Source organism: Vombatus ursinus, unplaced genomic scaffold, assembly GCF_900497805.2.
Source record: "Vombatus ursinus unplaced genomic scaffold, bare-nosed wombat genome assembly UNPS02010284.1, whole genome shotgun sequence".
NCBI lineage: Eukaryota > Metazoa > Chordata > Mammalia > Diprotodontia > Vombatidae > Vombatus > Vombatus ursinus.
The window spans coordinates 4113840-4134809 of NW_020950062.1; the positions used below are offsets into that span (position 1 = coordinate 4113840).

The following is a 20970-nucleotide window of genomic DNA, read 5'->3' on the forward strand; positions in this document are numbered from 1 at the left end:
TTCTCCCACTGAAAAAGTAAGAGAAATTAATTCAAGATATAGACAAAACGGTTAAAGAGCTGGTCTTGGAATCAGGATGACTGGATTCAAGTCCTGTCTTTGGGGCACCCTTGCTCGGTGGGCCTAAGGAAGTCACTTAACCTCTCAGTAACACAGGAAATTTGCTAATACAATAAATTGCAGTGCATATGCCAATACGCATTGGAATTTACTTAATGAGAGCTCCCTACACCAATTAAATCATAGGTTCAGGCCAAAAAGACGTCTAAAAGTATGAGAGTATGGGAAGTAGAAAAAGGGGACAAAGAAAAATTATAAGCAGGGCAAGATAATTCTGTTTTATTTATGGCTCCAATATAAAGTTTAAATAAATTTAAATTTAAATATTTAATAATTTAAATAAAGTTTAAATAAATAAACTGAGACAAGTTCATTCAAATATAGTTTACAGCTTTTATTTGCTTACAAAACAGAATGGAGATAAGGTAAACAATAAATTATCTGCGTGTTCACACCAATCCATGTAGATGCAATGAAGAAGTCCCAGCAACCAAAAACTAAAGAATTCTTTCATTAAATATAGATCTCTCTTTAGATTGAGGGAGGGTCAGCGTTTTAGCATAGCAATTCATTTCTCAAAACACAAAAAAGGAATATTTGTTTGTAAAACCATTGATTGCAAAGACATACTAATCAAGTCCTTGGTTCTGAGGGCCTGGCAAAATATATCAGGGTAATTAGGGTTGGATTGACCCACAATACAAAATGGTGTTTTCCTGACAGCATTCCTTCCGTAGAGGGGGCCTTTCTTACAGTCAGTGAGTTCATTTACTGGGTCCCTGAGGTAAACTTGGAATGCCCTTATACCACATTTCTCCTGGGGGCCCATTTTTCCCTAATCTAATTGAAACTATACAATTCTGGGATTTCAAACTGTCTATTAGAGCAGGGGGTAGCTTCCAGGGTTGGAGAAGGATTTTTCATTCTTTGCTGAGTACTTTCCCAATAAAACATGAATAATCTGGCAGGCATTTAAAACAGCAAAAGGAAGCACCATTCTTTAAAGATAGTGACCAACGTAGAAGGTTTTAGGTTTTTGGTTTTTTTTAATTGTTTTGTTCTTACGACCCAGGGTAAGAGGATGATCTTTTTTGGTTTTCGTTATTAAACAATGATAATCATAACAATATAGTCACCCTGCAAATATTTTCTAAGAGGGAAAATTAGGCTACTTACTGAACAAGAACTTTACAAGTGAACCATACAAATCATACACCAACATTTTCCTTTAACAACGATGCCTTAAGAGTTCTTTTAATGGATTTTCCAGTTCCTTTTGGAATAATTGGTTCCCGGGGCCATCAGATCAGATCTTCCAAATCCTCTCGAACAGGTGTGAACTCCGGCTGATCAGGTTCAGGTGCTGGATAGGAAGACTGGGGGTATGAGACTAGCCAAGGACAGGACTCAGGAACCATAAACTCTGTTCCCCATCATATCATAGGTTCTCAGGGCCACGGGTTGAATTAGTTATGTGGTAATTGAATTCAAGGGATATCTTGACCACCTGGATTACTGTGTCCATCTTTACCCACCACCACCACCAAGAGGATGCAAATGGTTAGCAAAAGAGGAAAAAAGCAAAACATGAGAGCAGTCATTAGGAAACCAGTATCACAGCCAACTATTGAAACAGTGTGCCTTTAATTTATAAAAAGGAGCACTGAAAACATTTGGCAGGATTATGAAAGCAACAAGGCAGGAGAGGTGGAAAGTGAAGAAGGAGTGAGGAGAAACCCAAATCATTACTGGATAGTTCAATGTTATCAGAAAATCATCACCAGGAAAGAAAAGGAATGCACCATACCCACATACTTCAGGCAAGTGATGAGCAGCAAAGATCAGACACCAGATTTCACTAATCTGATTATATGTGTGTTTCCTGAGTGAATTTTTTTTGGGGGGTGTGCATTGGGCAGGCTGACATGCCTATTTTCATTTTGGAACTGTGCTGGCTAGTTTCTGTGATGTGGTTTTGTCTTTATCAAATTCCAATTTTTCTCATTATGTTGTTTAATGATGTGAAGACCACAAAAGCTTGGAAGGAGTGAAGGTGAAAAGGGAGAGGGCAAGTGTGATGGGTAATGTCGTTTAGTGGTGTGAGAACAATGATTGTGCACAAGCTACTGGGTCAAGCTTTGGTGGTGGTGGTCAATATGGCAGTTTTGTATCCATGGACAAATACAAGGGAAAATGCAACCAAGAATCAAAGGCTTTGGCTTCAGTGCTGGTAATCATTGTAAGGGATCACGTCTTTAAAGACAGAATGGCAGTCCGAGGAGTTGAGGGAACAAGGGTAGGAAAGATGAACAACAAAGAAAAAGACATCAGACAAGCTTCATTCTGGATATATGGTTACCAAGGTTAATAGTCCTGCCATGGTAGATACATTACATTCCAGTCCAGCAAGCACTTTCTCTTTTCCCTATCGCTCTAGCAATGAAGGTCCTTATACAATTTCATTTGTCAAATGATGCCTGAAAGCATTTATCTGCAGAGCATATCTTCTGACAACATGCATTTGATGGAAGTGTTTAAGGAGAACAATTACTTATCAGGATCTCACTTTAGTAGTTAGTAATGAGGAGAAGTTATTATATTAATAATTTTGCTTCTTGTTAAAATTATTCTTATTCTCCTAACATATATGTAATGGTAGTAGTTGCTGTAGTAGTAGTAGTAGTAGTAGAAGTGGTAATAGTAGCAGTAGATGAATCCCATGAATGAAACTAGAGAATTCTGTTCATTATGATGACAGCTGGTAGAAGGCTCTCCTCAATATGAATATTCTTGCCAAGAGACCTTGACCATATCAGAGTGGCAAAAAAGGGTGAAGCTATAAGATTCCTACCAATTCTTTCTAACTATCAACTACAAAGTCAGTGACTCCAATTACTTCCCTGAATATTCTAGGACTGGGAAGAGAGAAGTAAGGAAAAACTGGAATTTGCTATTTTCAATCTTCTATCTACCTTTGACATATTTTTGAAGGGGCTACTTATTTTCCTAGTATATATACACATATATTATATATACATATATACATATATGCATACATATACTTTATAGAATTTAGGACATCTCTCCCAGATGATTCTGGCCTTTGTTAAACTTGAACTATACTTCTCACTCACCGTTGTTCAATGTCTTTTCTCTACCTCCCCCACACCACACAGGCCCATTACCACCACCATTGTGGACCATACTTACCTCCAACACCATAACTGGAACAGGAAGAAGGGTCACAGTAGCCAGGTTGACCTGAAGGTCCCTGTGGTCCAGGTACACCTAGGTGACCAGGTGGACCTCGTGGACCAGGTGAACCTTGTGGCCCAGGGCTACCAGTTCGACCCTCACCTGCAGGTCCTATGAGAACACAAATGTATAATTAGATTGACTGTTAGCATTAGTATTATTTAGGAAAGTAAACTAAAGCTCCTAAAGGAAATAAACAAACTTGCTCTTCAGGTATCTTCCTTACATATAAATGTTCTTCACTTTCCATCTGCTCCTTCCCAGTTCATTCCTTGCTAACGGAAAATGTAATGAAAATACCCATTGGACTCCCTCCTTTAGGCAAATGTCTAAATCATCTCAGCATAGCAAAAAGCAAAACTCATTCTTAAGTAGTATCTTCTGGATAGTCTAAGAGAAAGGAGTACATTTTGACCAATAGCATTTTCCATAAAATAAAAAGTTGTTGTTTTCTGATTCTTATGTATAAGAATCTTAGGATATCCTATTTGAAGTTTTCTTGGCAAAGATACTGGAGTGATTTGCCATTTCCTTCTCTAACTCATTTTACAGTTGAGGAAACAAAGGCAAACAGGTTAAGTGACTTGCCCAAAATCACATAGCTAATAAGTATCTGAGGTCACATTTGAACTCAGTTCTTCCTGACTTCAAGCCCAGTGCCCTATCTAATTACTGTACCACCAGATGTCTCTAAGTAATGGGGCTCAGTGAAAATTTGGAAAGAATTAAAATTTTCTGAGCTCAAAGGTGCTTTGAGGCCATCTATCAGGCTGGATCCAAAGTGTCTGGAAGGTTTTCAAGTTGAAAGTGGGTGTTTCATTCATTGTACTTATATCAATACATGAATGAAACAATCAAGTTAAGGGCACAAAGCTTGGCACATAGTAGGCACTTAATAAAAACTTGTTAAATAAATAGATTAATTGGTGCTATTCTCTCCTTGCTCAAGAAATCTCTAATTAGCCATGAAATCTTTAAACCTGAATAGTAAGGAAATCTACTTTACTCCAAAATGTGCTATGAAGTTCATTCCTTCTAAAGAGCTTTTTTAAAGCCATCATCAGGGCCAGAAAACAAAACTCTATAATGACTTTAATTCAATCAGACTAAAGACATAACATTGTCTATTTATAATCTGGAGAGCCTATTTTATCATCAGAAGACAAGAAGAACATATAAAAAGCTATAAATTCTATATTAGATGTGTAAGACCACAACCATCCTGGCACACTACATAACCTTTAGGCATAATTATGACTAAATGAGGATAAATGTTTAGGAGCTTCTCCAATTACAGCCACACACACACAGCTCTCCCTTGAATATCCCAATCATTTGAATGAGAAATAGAAGAATGTCAAGTGAGTCATGGAAATTGACATTACAGCTTTCCCCAGACTGAAATGAGAAGGAAGTACAGGATTTTAAGTTTGCCTCCTACCATAGTTTTGGTAGAATACATTACCTGCAGGTCCAGGGGGGCCTCTGGGTCCTTGACTCCCGATTCCTGGATTTCCTTTTTCTCCCTTGACGCCTGATAAACCTGTTACAACAAGTACCATTAGAATGCTATTTAGAATAGGCAAAATATTTACAGAGACTTTAAAGGTTTTTGGTAGCCAAAGAAGGGCAGGTATAAGGAAAGGGACTATTAGGGAGAGATTTCAGTTTAAAGTGCAGGTAAGTTTAAAGTTTTGAAAAAATAGTGTGTGTGTTTTTGCTGTTATTCAGTCGTTTCAGTCACGTCCAACTCATAATGACTCCATTTCAGGTTTTTGTTGGCCAACATACTGAAGTGGTTTGCCATTTCCTTCTCCAGTTCATTTTACAGATGAGGATACTGAGGCAAACTGGGTTAAGTGACTTGCCTAGAGTCACACAGCCAATAAGTGTCTGAGGCCAAATTTGAACTCAGGTCTTCCTGACTCCAGACCCCGCACTCTTATCTAATCCATTGCTCTGCCTAGTAGCCCAAAGAAGAGAGAGGTTAAGACTGGATAAATAGATCTGATATGCATAGTGAGGATAATTGAGCCCATGGAAGCCGATCAGATCCATTTTTAATTAAATTACGAAAAATCCACTCATCCCCCCACCCCCACACACAGAGGAACAAATCCTTGCTTTCAATCAATGAATCAACCAACAAGCACTTATGTGCTAGACACTATGCTAAGCACTGGAAATACACAGACAAAAATTAAAGTCCTTGACCTCAAGAAGGTTACAGTCTATGGAGAAGAGAACATGTACCCATATAAGCATATACAAACCATATGCAAGATGACTGACTTCTGGAGAGGCATTAGCACCTGGAAAAATTAGGAAAGGTTCCATGTAGAATGGGGCTTGAGCTGAGCTCTGAAGAAAACTAAGGAAAATAAGAGATAGCTTGTACTCCATACATAGTACTTGTACTCCTCCATAGGGAAGGGTCTATGCACAAGGATGGGAGATGAAGAGTTGTGCATCAAGAACAAGAAGGCAGCTAGGTGGCGCCACAGTGCACAGAGCCCTGGTCTGGAGCCAGGAAGACCTGAATTTAAATGTGACCCAGACACCTACTAGCTATGTGACCCTAGGCAAGTCACTTAACCTCTGTTTGCTTCAGTTTCTCCATCTGTAAACTGGGGATAATTAATAATAGCATCTACCTCCCAGGGTTATTGGGAGGATCAAATGAGACAATATTTGTAAAACACTCAGCAGAGACCTGGCATACAGTAAAAGCTTTACAAATGTTAGCCATTATTATTAGCTATTAAGATGGTCAGTTTGACTGGACTGTAGAGTACATGGTTAAGGCTCCCACTTCCCAGGAGTCCTCTAAAGTCAATAGATTTTGATACTAAAGTGAAAATCTGGCCCACTTAGAATGTAGCGTCCACTCTTTGCTTATTTTTCCAACTTCTCACTTTCCTGTTTCTAAAGTTATCTAAGTTTAATCATAGGCCTTGGGGGCACAGACCCTGTCTGTACATACAGTGTGGCCCATGCAGTGAGTATTGTTGGCATACCGCAAATAACACATACTCATAAATGATTGCACCTGACATTTCCTTATAAAATAACATTATCACATATCTGCAAAAGACACGAATTGTAACTGTCAAAGCAAAAATAAACAAACAAGTTGCTAAGTTTTGAAAAATTAAAATTTCCATTAGAAACTTGGAACCATCAGAAAAGCCTGTGCTTGATTTTGATGATTCAGCCTCATAAAAATCCAAACCAATTCATACTTCTTTTCCATTTAACAGACCTCTGTTAATAAACTGAAGGTTTTCATAGGTACAAATCAATTGTACACATAAATAGGGGCCATATCTGCCAGAATTATTACATCTGGCTTGCTGAACAGACTATTATATAGACTGTAGAAAGACTGTAGAACAGTTTCCAAACAAAGACAAGATGAGGTTATATCAGTAAGGATTTTCTGAAATAAGAAACCCAAATGGAAAATTCAACTGGGTCTAAGCTAAATCAGTGTCAGCTGGGGTTCTATGTATTAATGGACTTTATTAGAACAGGCCTTATATATATATGCATTTACTGTTCAATGATGCTTTGTCCTCAACCAATCAGTAGGTATTTATTAAGCTCCTACTATATATCATTTTGCTTAGAGTCTTCTGGAAATTGACAAAAGGCAGTCATTTTTAAAAGGTGAAGGATCATGAGATGATAGGATTGAAGATTTAGAGACAGAAGGGAAAAGATCCTCATCAGACATCTAGTCCCACCCACACCCTCCCCTTCTACTGCCTCTTCCTCTTTCTCTTTGTCTCCACCACAGGAACCAGAGCTTCATACCACTTCCCCACCATATTCACACCACACAGCTGTTTAAGTACTATCCCCTTTCTAGTTCATCTCCTATTAGAACAGATGCCCCTTGAGGTCAGGGATTATCTTGTTTGACTGTATTTATAGCCCCAGTGCTTAGCACAACGCCTAGTAAGTAGCAGCAGCAGTAGTAGCAGTAGCATCAGCTAACATTTATATAATACTCTCATTTGATACTTACAACAATCCTGTGAAGAAGGTTATTATTATCCCCATTTTAGAGAAAAAGGAAACTGAAGTTGAAATGGGTTAACTGTCCTTCCCAGGGTCACACAGCTAGTAAGTGTCAGAGGTAGGATTTGAACTTAGGTCTTCCTGACTTTAGGTCCAATGCTCTCTTCACTGTGCCATCTAGGTTCCCTAAGCATTGAATAAATATCTCTCCGTTGGTCATCTACTTAGAGCTAGCCTCAGAGTCAGGAAGACTTGGGCTCACATTTCATCTTCCACACTGGCTGTGTCACCCTGGACAAATCACAACCTTTTGTGCCTTAGTCAAGATTTTATATTACAGATAAAAATATTTCCTCTGGGGAGCTCCCAACATTAATAAAATTATGCACAAATGTACAGAATAATACCAAGTATTGGGGTGGGGTGGAGGAATACACTAGCAATGGTAAGTATCAGAAAAGATCTGACATAAAAAATGATGTCTGAACAGAGTTTTGAAAGAAATCAGGGATTCTAAAAGGCAGATGTCAGGGGGGAATAAGTGCATTCCAGGCAGTGGGTACAGCCTAAGCAAAGGCACAAAAACAGGAAATGAAATGTCATATGTGAGGAAGAGCAGAAGGTCACTGTGGGTGGACCACGGAATTTGTAAAGGATGATAAGATTGGAAAAATAAGTTGGAGCCAGACTGTAATCCTACTATGTGCCAGGAAATGTGCTAAGCACTGGGGATACAAAAAGAGGCAAAAAATAGTCCCTGCCCTCAAGGAGCTCACAATCTGATGGAGGAGACAACAAGCAAACAAATATGAACAAAAATAACTACTCTGCAATATAGTAAGTGCATGGATTGTTATCTCTATTACATAGATGAGAAACTGAGGTAAAAGAGATTAGCTTGCCCAAGGCCACACAGCTCGTGCTTGGAAAAACGCTGGACTCAACTATTCTGGACTGAGCTCTCAATATTCTTTCTCATATTTCGTTCCAAATACTTGATGGACACAGGCTCCTGTTTGATTGCTTTCTCCCTTGCTTAGATATGATGCTAATCTCTCTTGCTATTGTGGCAAGGATGATGGATAGACCTAAGAGTGTTCAAGTAGGAGTATGTGTGCTAACCTGTTTTTTTCAACATCACAGGGCATGCTTGGTCCTCTTTTGCTCTTGCCAACCTAGAGATTACAATTCCTGACTTATTAACTGTAATGTTTGGTTTCCTGGCCTATTTTCCAAATCAGCCTGCACATTCTACTTGGCACCAGACCCAACAGCCTGACTCCTGACCAGCACCAACTTACTCTCCTTAGTTTGGACACCTCACCCTTGCTGTCAGTCAGTAAGAGCACATGTGGGTTTTTAGGAGCGTGTGTTCCCTTCCGGTGACTAATAGGCTGCTTGTCGAGGATGGGTCCCTAGCTGCTTGTTAAATGTTTTATACTTATTGCTCCAACTCTTGGCCTCTGAAGAAGGGGAATCTTACTCATCCTTGTGGTAAAATGTACCACACTAAGAGCCCTAAAAGTTTAAACTCACAGAATCAGAGACTTCCAGATTTGGAAGAGAGAGCTCATCGACCATCTAGTCCAATTCACACCCAAAGAAAGAATCCCCACTACCATACACGCAACAAGTGGTCATCTAGGGTCTGCTTGAAGACCTCCTAAGAGGCGGAGCCACCATTTCCCAAGGCAACCCATTCCACCCTGGGATATCGCTCATGATAGGCAGCTTTTCCTGACATCAAAATTAAATTTACTTCTTTGGAGTTTTCAATCATTATTCCAGGTCTGTGTCTGAGGCCAAAAAAGGAACAAATCTAATACATCTTTCATTTGAAACAGCATTTCAGTCTGTTGGCAATCTGAAGATCGCTACCATCCCCCTTCCCCACCCCGATTCTTCTCTTTTGCAGGCTTAATGTCCCAAGATGTCTATTTGATGCTATTTCTTAGTGGAGTCTTTATCATCTTATCCTAGCTATCCAGAAAAGCTCCCACATTTTTAAGTTGAAGTATTTAAAGTCTTGTATCTCAACAAGTAACACTTTTATTTTTAAGTGTACAGAAAAGTCCCATGAGACACCAATGGAAAGTTTTAATTGTACTCTTATATATTGTTATCTAGAGCAATGTAATCTATACATTTTTAAATAGTCACACATTCAATTAATTTTTAAACATACTATTATAGGCAAAGCCATGTGGATATTGCATCATGGATTGAATTGGACTCACTGGAAAATTTGTAGAGGGAAGTCCATCCACTGGGCAGAGTTTGGACTAATTATCAAAGAGTCTCAGAAAAGGCCATCTGGTCACAACCATACCTGGACAACAATTCCCTCAACAAAATCTCAATAGTATATGATCGTCTGCCCTGCCCCACCCCACATCTGAATGCCCCAGTGAAATCTATAAGCATTAGCAACACGTCCCACTATAAAGTTAAGTCACAAGAGGACAGGAGGATATGGATGAAATAGGAGCCTAAAATAAGCCCTTGAATTTGTAATGACCCTTTTAGGCTTTCCTATTGAGTTTCCTCCTTTGAGAGACAATTATAATGTGATAATAGTAATAATAACTAACCTTTATATAATACCTTAAAGTATTTTTTTTGTTTTTTTGCTGGGCAATGGGGTTAAGTGACTTGCCCAGGGTCACACAGCTAGTAAGCATCAAGTGTCTGAGGCCAAATTTGAACTCAGGTCCTCCTAACTCCAGATAGAGCCGGTGCTCTATCCACTGCACCACCTAGTTGCCCCAACACTTCAAAGTTTGCAAGATATTTTACATGTTATTTCATTTAACTCTTATAATAACTCTGTGGGAGAACTGATATTATTATCCTTATTTTACAGATAAGGAAACTGAGGGTCAGAGATGTTACTTGCCCACAATCACACAGCTAGTAAGTATCTGGGGGAGGATTTGAACTCAGGTCTTCCCTACTCCAAGTCAAATATTTTATCTACCTAGCCACCTATCAGTCTTATACTCAAGGTTCAAAGACCTGGGTTCTATCTCTGAAATGAATTGGCATATGTGACTTCTGATTAGCTACTTCATCCCTCAGGCCTCAGTGTCCTCCTCTGTAAAATAAGACTGTAGAACTAACTAGGTGACTTGGCTTCAGCTCTAGAATTGCATAATTGCTTTTCCTTAACTGGCTTTGCAACATTCATAGAACTCGGATGGGAAAGCTATGCATTATTCAAAATTAGCAGAAAAATCTGCCTCAGCAGTTTCCATAGTTTGTAATTCAAAATATGTTATTTTAAATTCAATCTCTGCTTTTACTTAATCAAATATCACTGATGATATTTAAATCAGAGCATCTGTCTGCTGTTCCTAGCACGGTTGTAAAGTGATTTGCAAAGTTATTGAAATGATCGCAGGACTTCAAATGGGAAGGTGCCTTAGAGGTCAATCAATGCAACTCTATAAGCGTTTGAACCCGGAGTATGAAGTGGGAGGATGGGAGTATGCCATACCCTATGCCAGGCATGGCGCTAGGCACTGGGGTTGATAATGAAAGGATAATGACAAATGACAAGAAAAGCAGTCCCTGCCCTCAAGATGCTTACATTCTATCAGAAGATAAATAACATATAAGCAGATAAGTTATGTCTTCCTCGTTTCCCACAGTGAAATCCAAAATACTTTATTTTAACTCATTATTCAGGCCCCTAGACCTGGGATCATCACAGAACACAACCTACACCCATATTCTACTCCATCGGCATAGGGGGAAGAAGGTTTACAAATGAGAAAAATTAGGACTTGATTGGGAACTTGCTTGAAGTAATACAATTTGGTCAAAACAATTTTGTACTAGTCAAGAAAGAGAAGTTGATCAGTGAAACAGATTAGGTGTACAGTATACTGAAACAAATGAACACAATAGCCTCGTGATAGGCTACATTTATTGGCGATAAACCCAAAGATTTGGGTTACTGGAGTAAGATTTCATTATTCAACAAAAACTTCTGGGTTGTCTGGCAGAAACTAGGTATAGATAACATCTCACCCCATATACCAAGGAAAGTTCCAAAAGGATACCCTTAGAAGAGAACCTAAATGTGGAATAGGTGACCCCACATTTTACAGGTGAGTAAACTGCAGCTAGGGGATGCAGTAGATTGAGTGCTAGACCTAGAAACAGGAAGATTCATCTTCCCGAGTTCAAATCCAGCCTCAGACACTTACTAGTTGTGTGACCCCGGGCAAGTCACTTCACCCTGTTTGCCTCAGTTTCCTCATCTGTAAAATGAGCTGGAGAAGGAAATGGCAAACCACTCCAGTATCTTTGCCAAGAAAACCCCAAACAGGGTCACAAAGAGTAGGATATGACTGAACAACAACAACAACAAATTGAAGTAAATTACTATCCCAATGTCAGATAGGTAATAAGTTAGAAAGGATTCAAATTCAGGTCTTCTGAGTCCAAATCAAGAGCTCTGGACACGCTAGTCAGGAGCTCAAGAAAGAGAAGCTAGAACTAGATATATCAGCTTTAGAGATATGTGCCTAGAAGTGGTACCTGAAACCATGATGATGAATAAGATTGCCAAGTGAAAGAATGCAGAGAGAAAAGAAAAAAAAAGTTTCCTTTGGGAACTTAATAATTAAGAATTTGTTCTGTGGAGTTTGGATTTAGTTAGAAGGCCTCACTTGAGGACCTAGAGGGCCACATGTACCCTCAAGGCCACAGGTTCCCCATCCCTGTTCTAGACTGGTTAGATTTGAGGGGATCCTGACTCTACCATCTGATCCAGTAGCTAATCCGTTAAACTTAGAATCATCAGCCTATTTGACAATCATGCTGTAGATTCCTCCATCCAAGTCATTGAAAAAATGTTGAATAGGGACAAGTCCTGGTTCCCAAGCAGTTGCACTATGGGGAGGTTGCTCCTCAAGGGCAGGGACTATCTTTTGCCTTCTTTGATTCTCCAGAGCTTGGCACAGTGCCCTCACATAGTGGGCTCTTAATAAATGTTTACTGACTGATCTTAAAGTCCTACTTAAATATGAGTTATTTTTAAATTGTTAGTATTATAATTATTATTATTATTATCGAAAAGAAATCAAATCGACGTGTATCACCAGACCAAAAAGAGCTGCATTTAAAACTCATAGCATGATGACTCTAAGTTCCCCAAGATATATACAAAGATTAGCGTATCAATATAAATCTATCTTACCATCAGTGATAGGAAAGAGTTTTAAAAAGAGATAACTTCTCATTCTCCAGACTGGCAAAAATTTAAAAAGAAAAGTTCAGAAAGGTTAAATTATTTCTCTAGAGGAAGAGCATTATAGAATGGAAAGAGCCCTGGCCAGATAGTGGGAGGACCTGGCTGTGGTATTTACTAGCCATGTGACTTGGTCAACTTTTTCACTTATCTGGATTTTAATTTCTCCTTCTACAAAATGACGGGATTGGACAAGACAATCTCTAAATCCTATGATCATATGGCAGAGAAATCTACTAGTAAATTTAGGCCTAAAACCAAAGAAGATTGGACTAGAGGAATAAGGATGTCTTTTCTATTTGCAGTTTCTATGAGTACAAAAGTTTAGTAGCATTCCCATGTGGTTAATCTTGATTATTTTTAAGGATATGTTAAAAATATTCACTAAAAAGAAATAGTCACAGTTCATATAAACACTTGCAACTGTATTATATAAACTATTTTGGGCAAGATTTCCATTTACTTATCCATGGTGAAGTGGTAAGGATTTAGAAAAAGGTGAAGAACACTTCTGTGAACCACATGAAAGTTCTATCTCATTTATGTGTACATTTGCTAGCAAATATACTAGAACCTTTACTATAAAAATCTCTCCCATACTTTTTTGTTAAATCTATTTATAAAAGAATGAACTACAAGAAGAACCGTGGCCAGTAAGTAAACAGGAACTGGCTGTCAGAGACAGTCTAGGGATTTTAAAACTATAACCATGAACAATGAGAGGTAGTGCAGCCCAGTGAATAGAGACCTGGCCTCAAAGTCAGGGTGTCTGGGGTACAAGTCCCTGTCTGATAACTTACTGACTGTGTGACTCTGGGCAAATCATTTAACCTTTAAGTGCTCTGGGGAACTCTCCCAGACCCAGCATTGCAGAAGAGTTGCTGATCTGCGTAGGTAAAAGGATTTTCCTCACCAGGAATTCCCTATGCTAATGAAAACACAGGCGTATGCTACCTCCACCCTACCTCCCCCCCACCCCGCTGCCAAAAAAACCCCCCAAAAAACAAAAACAAAAACAAAACAAAAACAGGCCATGTACACTGAGTAGTAGATTGAAGAGGGAATGAGAACTAAAAATCTGACCAGGTGAATACCAACAACCAACTGCCATTTATCAAGTGCCTACTGTACACATCTGGCTGCTTTGGGAGAAAGACGTGTCCTGAAGGAGTTTACAGCCTAAGGAGGAGACATAGGAACAAGTTATGAAACAAGTAGAGGGCAATAAAGGATTATCTGTCTATCTGTGTGTGTGTTGTATGCTATTACGATGATGTACTACATTTCATGTATATTATTATAAATATTATATATATATATTATTACTTATCATATATACAAATCCAAATGCGTATATGTTGTCATTCAGTCATTTGTCATTTTCCAACTTTTCATGACCCCATTTGGGGTTTTCTTGGCAAAAATACTGGAGTGGTTTGCCATTTATTTCTCCAGTTAATTTTAGTTGAGAGGGGGCCATCTCTAGTTGTCTTGATCTATATCTTGCCACTGGACCCAGATGGCTCTGGAGGAGAAAGTAAGGCTGGTGACCTTGCATAGCCCTCCCTCACTCAAATCAAAGTCAATTGCAAGTCATATCATGATCTACCTGAAGTCATGATCCTCTTCGAGAACAAAGGACAAATACAACAGTTGAGCAAACTGAGGCAAGTAGGGTTAAGTGACTTGTCCAGGGTCCCATAGCTAGTAAATGTCTAAGGCCATATTTAAACTCAGAAGATGAATCTTCCTGATTCTAAGCCCGGTGCTCTATCCACTGCATCACCTAGCTGGCACATACATATGCACCTTGCTCTCCTTTTTGCAGAGGTGAGGCAATGTGGATGTGGATAAACCGTCAGATGCAATGTGTTTACTGGTATTGCTTAATTGTCTATTTTCTCTTTTCAAAAAATGTTGTTACAAGGGAAGTCTCTTTGGATAAGGAAGATGCGAGGGATATATTTGGAAATGAATGTGACATGAAAGTATAAGTGATCAAAGAATATTTTTTAAAATATTGCAATGGATGCATTGTTCAGGCTAGGAGATTGAGCTCAATCAGTGCCCAGAAGTATGACAGTATTCAATGGGGGCGGGGGACAAAGAAGTAAGCAGGAGGAGGAATAGGCGGTGCAGAGGCCAGTCATGTGGGGGCCTGCCAAGCCCCAGATCCAGTGGCAGAGGCAGTGGAGGTCTCCCCACAGGTCCAGGCTTTCACTTGGAGGGTTTTTGGGTTTTTTATGTTTGTTTTGTTTTGTTTGGGGGGGAGGAGGCTGCAGAGTGTCCAGTGTGCTGGAACAGAGAGAGAGAGAGAGAGAGAGAGAGAGAGAGAGCACAGCACTGTATAGTAAAGTTAACATAGGTGGGTTTTTTTTTGTGAATACAGATTTCTTTCAGAATTCTTTATGATTTGCCAAATGTAAATTTAGTCTAGTTAGAACTGTTAGTATTTAAAAGGGAGTGGAACAGTCCATAGAGTGCTAGACTTGGAGTCAGGAAGTCCTGAGTTCAAATCTTGCCTCAAGCACTTATTGACTGTATGACCCAGGGCAACTTACTTAACGTCTCTATGACTCAGTTTCCTTATCTGTATAATAATAGCAACTGTCTCACAGGATTGTTGTGAAGATCAATGAAATGACACATAAAGTGTTTTGCAAACCTTAGAGTGCTCTATAAATACTAGCTGTGATTGTTATTGTTAGTAGTAGTCTTATAGGGCAAAAGTAGAAATGGGGTGAAAGTTGCAGACAGGCATATTTCAGGTCCCTGTTTGAGGTAATGGTCTTCAAGAGAAAACTGGATGATTGCTTGTCAGGAATGCTACACAGGACATTCCTATTTGGCTGTAGCCTAGACTAAATGACCTCTCATTTTACAGATGAGCAAACTGAGTCAGTTTCCTTGAAAAGTCACAAACACGTGGGTTTCCTGAGCAAACCACTAAACCTGGATGAGTCTTAGTTTCCTCATCTGTAAAAAAGAGATAATAACAGCACCTAACTCAAAGGACTGATGTGAGGATAAAATGAAGTAATTAATACATGAAAAGCACTTTGCAAACCTTAAAACGCTATGTAAACAAAAGCTATTATTATAGCATCTTCAAGAGAGAATAGTAATTTCAAATTCCATATGGAAATGCTAGTTTGAAGGCTAGGAAAGAATGCTTTTACCATTCATTGCCTGGCTTGATTCTTAACAAGAGGACACAAATGGCAAGAAAATAGTATCATCTTGACATAATAGAGATCATTTGGAAATATTTAGACAACTTCCCAACAAAGGATACTGAACAAATCTGAAAGATGCATTTGCATTAGTGACGATAAGAGGGGCCAGGAGGTTTGGAAGGAACCAAATTCCAACAGCTGCCATCAATATCTCAATTTGATTAATTTTAGGCATTTCTCTATCAATGACAGGAAAGTCACACATCATCTGATGCTGCCTTAGGCGGGAAACTGCAATCCAATCTAGATTTGATGGAGAAACATCATTCAGACTTTTTGTTTCTTAAAGTTAAAAGAAACCAGGCTTCAGAAATCTCCCATCTTCTGGGATCTTGTCATAGTTGGGTCTAGAGCTTGAATTGAGTGTTGTCTTCAGCAGACTATGGGTTAATGTTTTCTCTTTCCTGAATGAAATGAAAAATGGATTCTCTACAGGGTCCTTCTACTTGGTTCTGTAATCTTTCAACTATAGTTGTTCTTTTTCCCTATATTTTCTCTGCCTCAGAGTCAACCCTTTTGCCATATGACTTGCCTTCTGACCAGCTTACTTCTCATTTAGATGGATAAGACCAAACATGGGATACAGCTAGTTAGGAGTATCTCATTTCTGAAAGAACTCTTTTCTGAAATTCTTATCATTTCATTGAAAAATCTTCCCAATGTGCCCATTTGTTGGAAAATGCCTAAACAAATTGTGATAAATGAATGAAATGATATACTACTGTATCTTAGGAAACAATGAATATGAAGAATTCAAAGAAACATCGGAAAACGTATATGAACAGACAGAGAACGAAGTAAGCAGAATTAGGAAAACCATATACACCATGATTAAAACGATATAAGTAGAAAACAAACAAACAGACAAAACTGAACCTAAATGAACCCTCAGAAGAGTTGAGAGAATGCACCTTGCTCTCCTTATTGCAGAGGTGGGATAATGTGGATGTGGAATACTGCATATACTGTCAGATGCAATGTGTTTACCGGTTTTGCTTAATTGTCTATTTTCTCTTTTCAAAAAACGTTGTTACAAGGGAAGTCTCTTTGGATAAGGAAGATGAGAGGGATATATTTGGAAATGAATGTGATGTGAAAGTATAAGTCATCAAAAAATATTTTTTAAAATATTGATAATTTCATTATTAATTAAATTAATTATATTTTATTATATAATATATTCTATTGTTTTGTATTTTATTTATTATATATAATATCATTATATTATATTAATATATTATTGTGTTATATTGTAAGGGACCACAGGCCCAGTATGACCTCTGGAAAATTACTAGCGTTGCAGCTGTCCTTGTGATAAGAACAAATTACGGACAAAGCTGTATCTCTTCCTGGAATACCCCGCCCCTATACCTTGGTGGTCCTTGTGATAAGAACAGATTACGGTCAAAGCTGTACCTCTTCCTGGAATACCCCGCCCCTATACCATTGGTGGAACTCCCCCACTCCCTCTTACTGTGTGTATAACTACCCTGAGCTTGCCTTCAATAAACGAGACTTGATCAGAAAGCTTGCCTTGTCTCCATTTCCTGTGTCCCCTGCTCCCCTCCTTCTTTTACAGGTCCGGACCTCCGTTGATGTCCCGCAGGACGGGACATTATATTATGTATGTGTTATATATAATAATTATATTTATAAATTAAAATAAAAATCAATTAAATATCAATTAAATTAATCAATAATTTGAAAATAATGATAACATGTGGCCAAATGGATAGAGCATTGATTGGGAGTCAGGAAAACAATAATTTAGTCCTGGCTTAGCAAAAATAGTGTGGTCTTTGAAAAATCCTTAAACTTATTTCAGTCTTAGTTTCTTTATCTTCTAAGGCTCTTTCTTACTCTGACAATCTATGGCCTATATCTTCTAAATTCCCAGAAGAATCAATTTGCCTAAAAATCAGGCCAATAAGATTACATAATTTGGTCTGTATTCATTTTCTTATGTCTCAAACTTGGCTTAATTTGGTTTCCTCTGCAGAAATGCAAAACACCTTGATTGCCAAGACCTTCTTAGTGACTGTGCTGGAAGAAAAAAAAACACAATTCATCCTGCAAACAATCTCTCTGAAAGCATTTAAGAAGTCAATCCATTTAAAATCAACTTGGACTCTCCAAATGAGAATTATACAGGAAATCAAAAATCTTGGTAGAAAACTGTTCAACATTATAAAACGATATGATTTTACCAGTGGAAATGACTGTAAAGAAGAGCAATTACTATCTGCTTTGCCAATGAACCCTAAGGACTACGAGACCTTTCCATCTGACCTGTATCTGAAACTAGATAGATGGATAGATAGATAGACAGACAGACAGATAGATAGAGGGAAAGGTAGATAGGTAGATAGGTAGAAAGGTGGTAGATAGTGTCCCCCATTAGAATGCGAGCTCCTTACAATCAAGGACTGTCCCCATAACTTGGCATAGTGCTTTGTATGTAGTAAGCATTTAATGAATGCATAATTCATTCATTCATTTCTTCTGTGGAATTTGCAATTCTTAAAACTCCTGATCCAGGAGATCAGTGGTTCTGATGAGGATGGTGGGAAGAAAGAAGGTAGAATTGAATTCCAGAAGATATTAATGTCTGTGGAAGATATTGCCTTTCCCACGTAAAACATTAATTTCGACCATAACCATATACTCATAAATAAACATTTGAGACTGTTTTGGCGCTGACCGGTAAAAGTAGCATCCACTCTCAGAGAGCCTCACGCAGAAGATGCTGGGGTCTATACAAACAGAAGTCATGAGAAGGAGAAAACAAATAAAAGAGAAAGACATATAGGTACTTGCCTATATATTTTACATAAATACATTATAAATTATGTATATTTCATATATATTACACATTTAATTATATATTTCATATATAATATAAATAATATATTTCATACATAATATATTATATACAATTCATAACACATTTATGTAAAATATATAGGCATGTACCTGTATGTCTTTCTCTTTTACCTATGAAACATATAGGTAAGTACCTATATGTTCTTCTTTTTTACCTGTTTTTTCTTTCATCAGAATAATTGTTACCAGGACTACATTCCTGGCCAGTGTCTATTCGGCTCTCCCTCCAAATCTGCAATTGAATTTTGCTGCCAGATTTCTTTTTGGCTCCAATAGCTGCTTTTAGCCATGGAAATATAATAAACATGAGAGACCCATGCAGATAACCACTGCTCCTCTTCCATCTTGGAGTCATTTTGGTCCTAACTTCTGCTCCTTCTCAGCCATACTTAGCTACACTTTAGCCTCAGGAACTCATTCCTTAGTTTCAGTGGGATAAGCCTTTCTCCACTACACTGCAATTTCTGAATCTCTGAGAGGGAATTTCATTCGCTTTTAGAGGTCTGGCCTAAGGATGAAGGGACAGCTCTTAATTTTCAGTGTTTATTTTGTGTGCTAGTGTAATTTCAACCTGTCCTTCAGTATGTTTCATCTTTACATTCTCCCTTCCCCCTGTCCATTTTCTATAACAAAGCCTTTCTTTGTTCAGGTCAGCCACAGAATCCTAAGACTGACAGGCATGAACATTAGCCCTTTTCTCTTACACTGGAATCATTTGAACCTTGGTCTTGTGGGCCAGGGAAAGTCTTCGAACTCAAAGGTCACTCAGAGGTTTTCCTCCTCAAACAATAATACTGTATTAGTCTTAGGAGTTACATGGGGAAAAGAGCAGCCTTCCTCTGCTCAGAATCTTAGACAAAGACCTGAAATTTGCTCTTGATTAAAAAATGCCACTCAAACTTATTTTTTAACCCTCAATTTAAGCTACTTAATGCTATCATGACTCGAGGGAGTTGGCAGATGAAAAGAAAAAAGGCCTCTGACATAAAAAAAAAAAAACTAGGGAAATGAGTAAGATAAAGCAGAAACAGTCATTAGGATGCTATCTCTCTGTGATTTCCATTTAACTTTTTCCAGGAAATGTTGTGGGAATGGGAAACATCACAACCAATTAATAGCAAATCAAGTCAACAAGCATTTACTAAGTGCCTATCAAATGCCAGGTTCTATGCTAGGTTGTGGAAAGTCAAAGCAAGGCAAAAACAGTTGCTTCTCCCAAGGACCTCACAGTCTGATATAGCAAACAATAGGCAAACAACTATAGTCAAACTCACACACACACATAAACACAAACATGCACACAAATATATGGAGAGAGAAGGAGTGTGTGTGTGTGTGTATACACACACATACATATATATATATATACACACATACACATACATACATACATACACACAGAGATGGAGGTAATCTCTGTGTGAAGGCACTATGGGTAAAGAGACCAGGAAAAGCTTCTGAAGCTCACATTCTAATGACACAGACGAACATGCAAGCAAGACATATGTGTGTATGTGTATACATATAATATGTTCATATATACATATATGCATATACAAGTAATACATGCTTATCATGATGGGAGGCAATTTTAGAGAGAAGGTACTAGTAGTGGGAGAGAGAGGAATAAGAAGATCTTGCAGAAGATGGAACTTGAGGGGCAGCTAGGTGGCGCAGTGGATAGAGCACTGGCCCTGGATTCAGGAGGACCTGAGTTCAAATCCAGCTTCAGACACATAACACTCACTAGCTGTGTGTGACCCTGAGCAAGTCACTTAACCTCAATGCCTAGCCAAAAAAAAGAAGAATATGAGACTTGAGCTGAATTTTGAAGAAAGGCAGGCAAGTCAGTTAGGAGGCAGAAATGAGGAGGGAAAGCATGCCAGGAATGGGGAGACAGCCAGTGAAAGGGTATAGTGAAGAGATGGAATATCTTGCATGAGAAACAGCAAGAAGTTCAGTGTTGCTTGATTATAGAGGGAAGCGATGTGCGAGAAGATTGAAAAGGTAAATAGGGGCAGGTAAAAAAGAAATAAATAGAAAACTCAAAGAAATCATAGGATCAAAGATAGAGAACAGGAAGGGACCTCAGAGGACCTGTAGTTCAACCCATTCGTTATTCTGGTGAAGAAACTAAGGCCTAGGGAGATTAAACGACTTATCCAAGGTCACAATAACCTTACCTGAACAGTTTCCTCATCTGTAAAATGGGAATATTAATAGCACCTATCTCCTAGAATTGTTATAAGGATAAAA

The 20970-nt window shown here is 38.4% G+C and overlaps 1 protein-coding gene across 2 annotated transcripts in view; it reads right to left on the reverse strand.

Annotated features, from left to right (window-relative positions):
• Positions 1-454: 454 nt before the first annotated feature.
• COL14A1 (collagen type XIV alpha 1 chain) overlaps positions 455-20970 on the reverse strand; it is a 250358-nt gene continuing 229842 nt past the window's right edge. The window contains exons 47-49 of one of the 2 annotated variants that reach the window (XM_027854062.1): positions 4781-4858; positions 3271-3426; positions 455-2313 (exon numbers count right to left, since the gene is read on the reverse strand). In XM_027854062.1, coding sequence (XP_027709863.1) covers positions 2282-2313; positions 3271-3426; positions 4781-4858 — 266 coding nt within the window. In that variant the 3' untranslated portion in view covers positions 455-2281. The remainder of the gene's footprint in view (positions 2314-3270; positions 3427-4780; positions 4859-20970) is intronic. The other variant, XM_027854061.1, reaches the window with a different exon arrangement.